Here is a 12,535-nt window from a genome sequence, read left to right as displayed (position 1 = left end):
TGTAGGAGGAGGATACAGATGAGCCTGGTTGGGTTAGTTAAGACCTGTTAGTGCAGGAAGGACCCTGATCCCTTTTGCAGGGGGAGGATGTGGGAGTGATGCTATGGGAACTGCTTGGGAAAGTCAGGATAAACCAGCACTTCCTCCATCCTTGGCACAGCACCATTTTCTCAATACAAGCAGAGCTGGTCTGAAGGGGTTTTGCCAGGGTTGTTCAGATCCTGTCCTGGGCTCAGGAACCTGCTTTCAGGGGCTCTGAGACCTCGGTTTCTGTTGGGTCTGTCTACATTCCAGGGATGGATCAGAGCAAGAGTTTAATTTGTGACTGAACCTGGGGCAGGAACAGCTCCCTGCCACAAAGCACTCTGCAATCCCATAGCTGAAATGTCACTTCATTTCCCTTGCTTTAGACAAAAAACAAAACCCAAAACCAAACAGCCCCCCACACTTCCTCTGCAAGAATTAATCTGCCAGAGGATTTGCTAATCTGGATCTCTGGAACAAATTCAACTGCTCTTTCTCAAGTGTGATTTGCAAGCTCGGAGGCATTTGCACTTTGGTATCCAGCCACAAAGAATCACAGAACCATTTCCAGCTAAAGGTTGGAAAATACCTTTAAGATTATTGAGTCCAACTCTTAACCCAGCACTGCCAAGGCCACCACTAAACCCAGTTTTGAAGCCCCAAAGCTGCTGCTGAGGCTCCTGAGCTCAGGGCTGGTTTACCAAGCTGTAACATGCTGGTAAGGACAGGGAGAGAGCGGGGGACGCGCAGCCACCGCCACTGTGCCCCAGGCACAGCCTTCCCCGAGGGCTGCAACCAACTGCTGACAAGTGACATCCAGCAGAGAGAAGCCATAGCACTGGGCCAGGCTGCACCACTTGGACTGATGCTTTAATCAGAGCTAAATCTGGATTCTCTGCTGTCACCTCACTGGATGACCTTGGAAAAGTCAACTGGTATACAATATAAGCTACATGGGAGAGGATGGCAAAGCAAGCCATGGTCTCAGGATGAAAAGGTACTTAAAAAGTCACTTATAAAGGTATTTACCAAGACAAGTGCTTGGCTCTCCTACCCTCAACAGACACTGAGTGACCCCAAAAAGCAGTTTACCACCCTGCTCAGTTTACAGTAAACATCTTGCTTCTGTACATGCAGCTTATTTTACACATTCATAAAATATGCGTCCAGTGCATGCCAGGGCTGAGCCTGATGGCAGGATGGTGCAAGAAACCTTCTTCTCCAATCCCATTCCTGCTCTCAAGCTGCAGGCATTGTCCAGTCTCTGAGCACCCCTCCAAGCCCCATTGCTTTGGGCAGCAGTTCTTTGTCCCCCCAGCCACACTCCTGGCTTTCCTGCTGGACCCTGTGGCTGGGTCTCCCTCCTCAGTGACTCCAAAGAAGTGAGCTGCTCATCTCCCTGCAGAGGTGCCCCAGCTACAAACTCTTACTGAAGACTATAAATATCATTATTTGCACAACATAAACCCCTATTTGTGAAATATAAACCTCTTCCTTTGAGGTGAGCTACATAAATGCCCCAGGCTGTTGTGTCTCTTGGCATAAAGGGACACAACACTCCCTGTTCTCGCAGGGAGCAGCCAGGAGCCCTCATGCCAGCAGCTGTTTTTCCCCCATCGGAGCTGAGAGAAACTGAGGCACAGAAGAAGGACTCCTGGTCTGCTGTCACAAACAACAGCTACCAGGTCTGCTCCACAACAGCTAGGGAAATTCAAAGTTTGGATGCTGATGTCTCAGGGATCACTGGAAGAGGAAACAACATTCAGGCACGAACAGGAGAGGATTAGCTTAGCAGAGCAGACAGTGACTGTCAGAGAGGGGCTGGAGAGACAGACTGAAACAGGCAGTTCTTCCCTGTGTCCTATCCAGGGCACTCAAGTGTCCTCAGGTGCTCCACAGGCTGGTAGAGAGAAGCACCTTTGCACTCTTCACCTGCTCCCAACAAAAGCACACTGTTTGCAGCAGGCACCCAGGTGTGGCTATTGCTGTGAACTCCAATCCTATTCCCAGCCCTACTAAGAAGGGATGATCACGTGCGTGTGAAAATCTGCCCATGTTTCACAGGTGTCCCAGTCCTGTCACGTTCACTGCTCAACACCAGGAGCAGTTTGCCTGAGAGCATCAAGCCCATAGGAGCAGGGTAACACACACCAGCCCTCCACTTTGACACCGTCCATCCTATCTCGATACCTTGGAAGGGTTAATCCGCGGGTTTGTGCGGCGCTGCTGTTGCTCGGTGTGGCACAGCCCGCTAAACCAGAGCTGGAATAATCTTGTTCCTTTACCTTTGTAAAGGAGGCAGCGAGGAGGCAACGAGGAGGTCGTGTGGCACCTGATCCCCAGGGTCCTTGCAGCGACTGTGCGGGTCGGGCTGCCCAGGGGAAAAGGTGTCCTGCAGCCTGGGGCAGAAGGTGGACGAAAGCCATGGGGTCTGCAGCCCCACTGGAGAGTCCTCCCCCGTAAGCAGGCACCCAGGGAGATGTGAGGGGAGCCAGGAATCTGCTGGACAAACTCAGAAGTTGGACAGGGCAGCTGGGAACAGAGAAGAGCTGTGCTTCTGCCTTTTTTTGCAGGTTTGCTGTTGCCGGGGAGAGGTTTTAGGCTGTTATCCAGCTAATTCACACCACAGAGACAAGCACTTGAATTAGTTGCATTATCTGCGCCCAGCTAAATTGGACAAAGGATTAAAGTGTGCTGAGCACCACCACCGTGATTTGCATCTCAGAGCCCCTTCCCACGGGCCCCCTCTGCTCCCAGCCTTTTTTTTTTTTTTCATTCTCTGGCTGTGAGCCAGCCAGCATAAGAGCCCTGTTTACAGAAATGATGCCTAGGTTAATATTGCAAAAGACTTCATCAAAGGCTGTAGTCGCTACTGAAGCAGAAGGGTCTGACCGTGGGCCATGAGCTGACCGGGCTGCGCACACAGGGGATGAGCCGCAGCCACGCGGCACCGCCCTTCGTTTGACAAATTCTGGTCTCAGCCTGAGGTACGAAACTAACTTTCTGCCACCATGGCATATTTGAAATAATGAGCAAAATCAAACTATTATTCATCTCTAAAGCTGCACACAAAACCTCAATGCAGCTGTTGTTTTAGGGAAAGAACACCATTTGAGTGCTAAGTAAATATTGCGTTGTGCATTGACCTTATGGGCACTTTTTCTGAGCTCATCCAGCTGCCAGAGATTATTATTTTATGCATGTTTATTCATGTGGAGAGGATGCAGAATGCTATTGCTATATGTTTCTGTCAGTCTCAGAGAAATCCAAACTGGGATCTCTCAGAAGCAGCTCTAGATCTAGAGAGGTAAAGCAAAAGCCTATATCTGCCATCACTGGATTGTAATTAATTAATGGCTTTTAAAATGTTTTTTCACCACCAGCACTTTGTATGTAGGTGTAGTTTTCCTAAAAGGCTCACACTGAGCTCTGCTGTGACACAGAACCTTTATAGGTTTCTATTTTGCTTGGCATTTGCAGTTCTTCCTCCTCGGCACGGGGACTGAGTGACCTTAGCAATTGCCAGCAAGGGGACTCCATATGATGAAAGCAGGTGAAAGGGAAAATAAGGGCGGAACTAGGTAAAGCCAATTCATACCTCAGAGGAGGTGTGGTCCTGTCCTCTACCTGACTGTGGTTACAGTCTTGTGAAATATAAAAGGAGAAGGCAGTGGTTTCTTAAACAATCTGGTGCCAGGATCCTGTAGTGAGAAGGAAGGGAGGTGCTGGAAGAAATGCAGAGCAAGAAGTCGAGAGTGTCAGCTGTGAAAGGTGTGGGACTCACCGGTGCTCTGAGCCTCAGGAACACCATCAGCTCTTCCCTGAAGGCCTGTTCACTGGGCTGAGGGTTGCGTGGTAGCTGCACTCCCTTCCCCAGCAGACTGGCTGAGAGGAGAACGGAGCTATCATGTCCCAAGGAGAAGCAGCAGGACGCGGCGCTGCCAAGCCCCAGGACCAGGGATGGGCATGGATGGTCCTGCTGGCTGCAGTGGTGCTGCAAGGGCTGACGCTGGGCTTCCCCAGCTGCATTGGTATCTTCTTCACGGACCTCCAGCACGAGTTCCAGGCCAGCAAGAGCGAGACCTCATTGTTCCCGTCCATCATGGTGGCCGTGCTGCACGGAGGGGGTGAGTGATGGCAGGGAATGGCCTCCTCCACCTCCTGCTCTTGTGCTGTTGGTGGGGGGATGTAATAAGGATACTTCCAGCATTTCATTAAGGCGGGTGGTGGAAGGGACTGGCTGTTTGGCAGTACACAGCATTTCCAAGACAGTTGGATCCCACAGTCCAAAGCTAAATGTCCACAGATTCCATGCTCCCTTTTGTCACTCTCAGAGTCAGCCAAGACCCTTGGTCAAAGAAGACAAATCCCTTTCTCAGCCCGGTTTTTCCAGACCAGCAAAAACACAGTTATTTCTCACTGAAGCTCTTTGAATAAGCCAGCACATAGTGCTGGAGCTCCGGTGCTTTCTTGGTTCATCTTGTCCACGAGAGCACATCTCCTTCCAAATGCCACATGACAGCTCTGTTCTTTGTGGCTGAAGAGATGCCAAAAGCTGAGCTCCTCAGCGCTGCCAGCTGAGGCAAAGCCCTAAAAGCAGCTCCTTGGGCGGTGGCACGGAGCGCACACCTACGCAGGCATCGGGGTGGATGTGAGCAGGGCTGGATCAGTGCAGAACGTGGGTCAGGCAGAACCTACGGCTGCAGGGCTGGAAGGAGCATTGTGCTCTGTGAATTGTGCAGTGAATCACTGGTTTTCCCCTCAAAAAAAATATGGAAGCAGTACAGGGCAGTGGTCCCAGATTCTACATACAGATGTGGGGATTCTTTTTCTGCAGAGAGAAAACCAAACCCCCAGCAGCTCAAGGACTTCCCAATGAGTGGTCTGTGCTTTGTGACCCATACAAATCCTGTGGTTATTTGATAGACAGACAACCAAAACCCTACCAGGCAACAGAAGGAAAGTTCCCAGTGTTGCCCATGTATCCAAGCTTCTCCTTGAGTTCATTCCTGCTCCCTTCCAATGCTGGTGAAAGTTGATACTACATTACAAAGCAAAAAAACAACCCCAGAGCCCTGAGTCACACTGATGTGAAGGCTATGGCAGGTTCAGTCTGTACCATGCAGGATATGGCTAGCAGCCACCTGCATGGAATTGAGAGTTTGCGCCTTAGCAGAAACAGCTGGGTCCAGAATATCAAGATGCAGATGGAAAGAGATGTCGAGGGAAGCGACAAGGGGAGGAATCACCACTGAGAGTCAGCAGAAATAAAGCAGTATCCTCGGAGCTTGGAATTTGGAAGCTGTTGGGCATTCCCCATCCTGCTGTCCAGCCCCTGTGATCCTTCTGTCATTAGTGGGAAGGGTCCAACTGGAACCTGCTGGCTCTGGGAAACAGTCTCAGAAGCAGCTTGGTCCCAGTATGTCCAGGAAGGACAACTCTGCCAGTACCCACAAGAATGTCAATTATCCTGTCATTTTTAATGAAGTAATTGTTGTGTAGGAGGCTAGAACCACTGTAAAAGGTAATACAACAACAGCCAATACATAGATCCAAAAGTTTTAAATTGGATAAGGAAAGAATAGCTTTGTGTTGATATTCACAATAGAATTTGTCAGGGCACAGCCAGAGAGTTGTACTTTGCTTGCCAGTTATGTCTCCTATTGCAGGGTCTTAGAGCACAGGGGGGCTTATTCTTTCCCCCAGTAGCACAAGGCAGCACTAACATAAACCAGAAAAAAAAAAACAACAACAAAATAAACAGAGATCAAAGCTTCCCTCTCAGGCCAAGCACATATGGCTTTTGCTGCAACTTCTAACCTCATTTGGAGGGGGCCAGGCTTTCCTTGATTCAGATTCTCCAGTTACATTTCAGCACTTAAGTCTTTCCCAAAATTGCATGCTGTTGTCACCAGTATCTCTTAAAGGTGCCACTCTCTTTTCTACACATTTATTCCTTTTAATTCAGAGGAATTGAAGGGGGAAAAAATTTATTTGTTACAAAAATTGGAAGAGAAAGAGAAATGGGCAGAGCAGCCTGTTCCCAGAGCAGCCAGTACTGGGAGAAGGTTCCATGCAGGAGAGCTATGGAAGGAAATGGGGAAAGGCACAGGGCAAACAATAGCTCATAACTCAGCCAAACATATTCCATTATCGGTGCTACGTTCCTAGGTAAAAGCCATTAGCCTAGGTAAAAGCCATATTTTGTTATAAGATAATTTGAGAGACCTAGGGTGCTACATCTGTGTCCAAAAGGGAATTTCAGGCCATTACAGATTCCTGCTCCTAGATATCCATGCACACAGAACACTCTGCACTAACTCATATAAATGCAGCACTTTTGTTGATATTATTGTTGCAAAGGAAAGCACAAAAGCCCCAGGCAAATGAGAAATAACATCTGAAACCCAGACAACAATTAACCAGGAACTAATCACGACAAACCCTTATGGTTTTTAGAGTCAATCTCATTATTTTATTGTGTTCAATTTATGCCTTCTTGGGCCAGTTCAACAGTAGTACCATCCTTAATGTCTTCAGCAGGAGGAAAAATAATGCAGTCACATTTGCTGGACACTTTTTCAAAGGCCAGTGAAGTCTAAGGTGAAAATCTCCCAAGCAGATCAAAATACAGACAGCTGCACTCCTAATTTTAATAATGTTCCACTGATCACTTGACTGTGTGGATTTTATTTCAAACCAGATGTTGATTTAGGTCACAAATATGCCACAGGTTATATTCCCTACACTGACTGACTCCTAATTCTGCAGTTTACAGTCATTTTGCATTTGCTTTCATAACCTTAAGTGTTCAGAATTGGGAAAAATGTTAATAAAACCTGGAAAACCTTGAGGATCCTCGAGGGAACAGGAAAAGAAACTACCTTCAGATCTTCTTCTCCCGGAGAATGCAGAGAGAAGCACCTTCCCACTGGCGGGCTGCAGGTGTGATCTGATCTTTCTCTGCCCCAAAATGAAGGATGTTAATGTCATCAACAAACAAGTAATTTATCATAATCTCATGGAATTCACCATAAGTCCATTTCCAAGGGTTTTGATGAAAATCCATCACATCCTACTTGATGGTCAAAATCCCAGCAGATGACAGACGTCACGTCAGCCAACAAGCTGGCCAAGCACTTGGGAAGATGACGGAATCACGGAATATATTTTCTCTTCCTGTCTCCCCCACTACATTAAATTGCCAGGAAAACTTTCAGGGTCTCTAGACTACATAATTTCATAATTGCAGCAATCCAGCAGGTACAAAATACTTCCTTCCTCCCTAACTGCTTCCCTTTTCCTTCTCTACTTCCAGGGCCCCTGTGCAGCATCCTGGTGAAGCGGTTTGGCTGCAGGTTCGTGGTGATGCTGGGAGGGCTGCTCAGTGGGCTGGGAATGGTGTCCAGCTCCTTCTGCATGTCCATCAGCCAGCTGTACCTCACAGCTGGCCTCATCACTGGTATGTACTAGAGAGCAGGGAAACTCAGCTGCTGCGCTGGAGATGGGAAATGGGAGAGGCCCAGCTAAGTGATCACATTTTTCCACTCATCTGTGAAATAGGAGAACTCAACAGCCTCCCAGCACAGCAGAAATCCTACAGCCACTAGACTTGGCCTTCACACCCCTTTAGCACACACCTCACCCACTCAAGCTCACTGGGAAGTGCTTCCCTCTGGAAAAAGCTACAGGTCTCCAGAGGGTAAAATGGAGAAAAAGGATGTCTGTTCTTTTTAGTAGCTTCTCAGCCTTTTGTCTTTAAAGAAGGGAGGGTTTTTGTTGTTTTTGCAATCTTGGAACATAATGTGTTGCGATAATGTCCTTCTCAGGTTCCCTGAGCTTGTATTTCACCACTCCCAAACTGGGGGAGAATGGAGACATCTTTTTCTAACAAAAGACCCTGTTGGTTTTGAACAGAAGTAACAGATGGGAACTCTTCCTTTCCAAATATTTCTCCTATGTAACTGACGTTCAATTCTTGGTTTTTAATAACACAGAGAAATTAATTCCTTACTCTGTAACCATTCCTGCTGGATCTTGCAAGTTAAGCAGTGGCCACTGCTTAGAGAGAAAAACAAGCAACTCCCTGAGCCCTGCTGAAAGCATCAGGAAAGCAGCACTGCTCATTGCATGTGGTATAAAATCCAAGCTTTTAATGAACAATTTCATAGCAACTTAAGAATTGCACCGTGTCCCAGAAAAACGTCAGTTTAGATCAGTATATTTACTATACCCAAGAACACAAATAGTTTAATTTACACATAACAACCTTCTTCATCCTGGTGTGGGGTTTCTGAGTATTAATAAATCCCTGGGGGCTATGTGGCCTGGCAGGTCAGAAAATGCTTCAGTGGCAGATGAAATCATCTGTGGGTACACCCTGAATTTGGGCTCTTTTCACCCTTTAAGACAACAAAAAAAGATCATTTATTCTCATCTTTAGGTCTGGGATCATGTTTCAGCTTCCAGGCAGGAGTGACTGTGCTGGGCTACTACTTTGTTCGGTGGCGAACACTGGCCAATGCTGTGGCCTCCACCGGTGTCTCCCTTGGTTTCACTCTGTGGCCGCTGCTGTCTCAATTCTTGCTGGATGAGATGGGTTGGAGAAACACCTTCCTCATCTTTGGAGGAATACTACTGAACTGCTGTGTTTGTGGAGCCATCATGAGACCCATTCAGCTGGCATCAGGGTCACTTCCACAGTCTGCCAAGCCTGAAGAGGAGCCAGGGAGCAGAGCAGAAGAGGCACAGCTGTCCAATGGAGCATCTCCTCACCACCCCAAACTCCAGCAGCACACCAAAAGGACAAAATGCTTTCCGGTGCTGCAGAAGTACCTGGCTTTTGACATCTTCTGTCAAAACAAAGGTTACCAGATTTACACTATTGGAGTAACCTGGATGATGATGGGGTTTGCCTTACCCCATGTCTACCTTGTGCCTTATGCCACCCACAATGGGGTGGAGGAACGCAAGGCAGCCCTCCTCATCTCCATCATCGGGTTCATCAACATCTTCATCCGCCCTCTCACAGGGCTGCTTTCAGGACACAGAGTCTTCACAGGAAGACGCATCTACCTGTTCAGCCTGGCTGTGCTCCTCTGCGGGCTCAGCAATTTCATCTGCGTCATCTCAGCTGAGTTCAGTGTGCTCATCCTCTACTGCGTCATCCTCAGCATCGCCATGAGCGGCATCGGGGCGCTGGTCTTCCAGGTGCTGATGGATGTGGTGGAGATGGACAGGTTCTCCAGTGCTCTAGGGCTCTTCACCATCCTAGAGAGCACCACCCTCCTCATCGGGCCCCCGCTCACAGGTGAGAGAGGCTATGAAACCTGGCTGGGGGAAAGGTGGTGGTTTGGAAAGTGGTGACAAGTGTTTGGGAGCATCAAGATGAGGAATTAGGGAGTTTCCAGACCCATGGTGTAGGTGAGTTATGCGAAGGGAGCAGTATAAAAGGTACGGTTGGAAAAGAATCATCAGCCTTTTTTGACAGCTGGAAAGTAATTTCTACAGCTGCATCAAGATCACACTGAAAAAATAACTCACTTGGTATGTGATCTGATACATATGGGAGCAATGACAGCTTTTTTCCAGTGGCAAGAAGCCAACAGGAATAACTATGAACTTTTTCACCTTTTTACCAGTTTGCATTGCTTTATCCACGAAGTCTCAAGAAACTGTGAACATCCCATTAAAAGAACTATTTGTGTTCACAATTATTACCAGCCCTACATTATTCAAAAGCCCCACAGTAAAAGCTTCTGTTCAGTCTTCTTTCCAAGTTCTGGAGCATATTAATTTTTCTCTGGAGACATGAAAGGCGCTAGTTATGACTCTCAGTCCAATAAATTATTCACAGTTCACTCCAAATGCCACTAAGTGACCTGTCCAAGACACACCTGCTCCTGCAGTAAATTCAAAAGACCAACAAACAACAAATGTCAATCTGAGCATGTCAGCCTCAGTTCATGCTTTAGTTCTCTTCTCCAGACAATGAATTGTGGCTACTCAGCAGGAAAATTGTGTCTGGTTCAATAATGTGATGGTAACATGCAGTGTATTTCATGGTACTCCCTGCCATTAGCGTGTCAGTCACTTTTCTCAAAGTGCAAAGAGCAAAAAAGGTCCCTTCTTGGTCATCTCTGACAGGAGCAAAAAACAAACCACAGTAAAAGCAGCTCCATTTCTGTTCGTAGTCCTAAAATCTGCTATAGAAAAGTACACCATGGAAAGAAACATCACCAATCTTGACTGAAAAATACAAGCAAATAAACATTATTCCAATATTTCCACATTGATAAGCAGCCTTATGATGATGGAAGGCATCATGTATTTGGCCTAAGTATCACTTTTCCATCTCTAATATTAGTGTTAATGACTCCCTTGATATCTCATGTTTCTAAATGGTTTATATTGAGGTCACTTAATGTTAGTCATAATCTTGCTGTGCTGTGAATTTCCTTATCCTTCATTAAACAGGATTAGAGACAAATACTCAGTTTGGAGACCTTACTATGTAAATTTCTGAGCTATTTCTCTATCTAGTTGTTCTATTTTCTGCCCCAGGATGTAATAGGGTCACTCATTCCAAAAGCCACTGAGTGGCAGTGGCACAAGGGTCCTCTGCTGAGCAAACAAAAGGAAGCAGCAGGTTGAAGAAAAATTACAATTTCCTTTCTTTCCTGATTTCTCTGTGTATTGAGAAATACTTTCTACAGAAGTATCACCTGATTTGTGACTACAAATAAAAAACTAAACAACCACTAGAATCCAGAGAAGAGAACTTAGCTCATCAGAGAATGCTTGTCTTTTGTATATGGCAGTTTGCTGAATGATTCAGGTTTAATGTTCATGTAAATGAATGCCTTTAGTGCCTCTTCTCTTTGCTAAGCTTTGATTTCTATTTCAGGTCTCTTGGTAGACATAACCAGTGATTTCCACTACGTCTTCTACACCTCCAGCTTCTTCCTGATATCAGCTGCATTATTTATGGGGCTCAGCTTCTGTGCTCTAGAAAAAAAAAACAAATCGACAGAGGCTTCCAAAGCACCTTTGGACAATCCCTCCAGATATCAATACAGTGAAATGTTGGCAGAACCAAAGGCTGTAAGTCAATCCCGTCCAGAAGTCGAGTACATCACGAGCATATGAAAAGAAAAACCGGGGGAAGAGTGCAACACCATGAAGTGGTCTGCACAAAGCAACACACGGCCCAACACTGATGGCAGATCAGGAAAAAACAGTCTGCTTTCCACTACTGTCATCTTCCTTTTGCACTTGCACTCCACAGGGCCTTGTCAGACTCCAAGACAGAGATCCAGACCACGGGCCCAGCACAGAACCCAGCACCAGCCAAGGAGATGAAGCTCTCCTAAAGCAAACCACAGGATAACAGCCATGGGACCCAGCACCAGGAGACAAAAGCTGGGATAGTTCAGTTGGGTTAAGTCACCACCTTTAAGAAGTCACTGGAATTTCACAAGCACATTCCAGTTGGAAGTGCTGGATAACACCTATCAATGCGTAGTTTTTCCCAAAGAAATATTGTTGCCTCATCTAAATATGCAATTTTGGTGCATAGGTTTCCCGTTTGCTTCCTGTGTTGGGGGTGGCAAGTCAAACACTTTCCACAGGAAGCATGTTATTATTTTCCACATCTCTAAATATTATACAAAAGCAGCTGTATGGGTTGTAGAACTCAGACAAATCACTAGTAAGATCAAATATTTTCTCCTATGAAGCATACACAGGAGTTCTTCATGCCAAGACAGCGTCAAAATTTAACTCCAGAGCCTCAAAAAAAAAAAAAAAAACAACCCAGAAAAACAACCCACCATGCCTTGGAGTGCCTATGTTGTATAGCTACTGATATCTCAAGTGCAGTTTAATATATCATAAAATAGAATTCATGGCTCATGTAAACACACTTCAGCATTAACTGGAACCCATTTGGGGCAGGGAGGGTGATATCAGACCTAAGAAAAAGGATATGCATCCTTTTATAGGGCAAAATACAAGGCAACTGTAGTTCCTCTTTGTGGAGATCAGTTCTTTAGTCTTAGACTTTTGAGCCTAATTACACCAGCATTCTCATTATAGAGAACTTTGTACAAACATAACTTATATTTCTTATAAGCACAAGCAGAAATTTAAAAGAAATCCATGGGGAAAGCATACTGAGAAAAGCCAGTGTTGCAGACTTTCTATCCATACAGCCTCGACTGTAAGTGGCATTCTCTGCCACAGCCCCAGGATTTAGGCTTGTCACTGCTCAATGGCTGCAGCAGCCTCAGCAGCAGATCACTCTGTTCATGCTCTGTGTCATCCCTGATCCAACAGATGCGGGTAACAGCTCACGAAGCACACGGACAAAGATAACCCAACACATCACAACAATCAAAAAGATGGAACCACAAAACGGGAGTGAAACAGAAGAAGTAACAGCTTTCAATGGAACTGCAGTGCCTGTCTAAGAACTGCTATATCAAACTGAGCTGCAGTGCTTATCTGGAGA

General features: G+C 46.3%; 1 protein-coding gene across 1 annotated transcript; it reads left to right on the top strand.

The window, feature by feature from the left end:
• Positions 1–2,955: 2,955 nt before the first annotated feature.
• Positions 2,956–11,227, top strand: SLC16A5 (solute carrier family 16 member 5). Its single transcript, XM_030962230.1, has 5 exons — positions 2,956–3,011; positions 3,905–4,151; positions 7,343–7,486; positions 8,468–9,334; positions 10,931–11,227. Exons 2-5 carry the CDS (start codon positions 3,932–3,934, stop codon positions 11,170–11,172), a joined length of 1,473 nt encoding a protein of 490 aa, XP_030818090.1. The 5' UTR covers positions 2,956–3,011; positions 3,905–3,931; the 3' UTR covers positions 11,173–11,227.
• The last annotated feature ends 1,308 nt before the right edge of the window (positions 11,228–12,535 follow it).

This window comes from Camarhynchus parvulus, chromosome 18, assembly GCF_901933205.1.
Source record: "Camarhynchus parvulus chromosome 18, STF_HiC, whole genome shotgun sequence".
NCBI lineage: Eukaryota > Metazoa > Chordata > Aves > Passeriformes > Thraupidae > Camarhynchus > Camarhynchus parvulus.
Note: the sequence above shows the minus strand (reverse complement) of the source record. Positions and strands in the feature narration are given on the sequence as shown.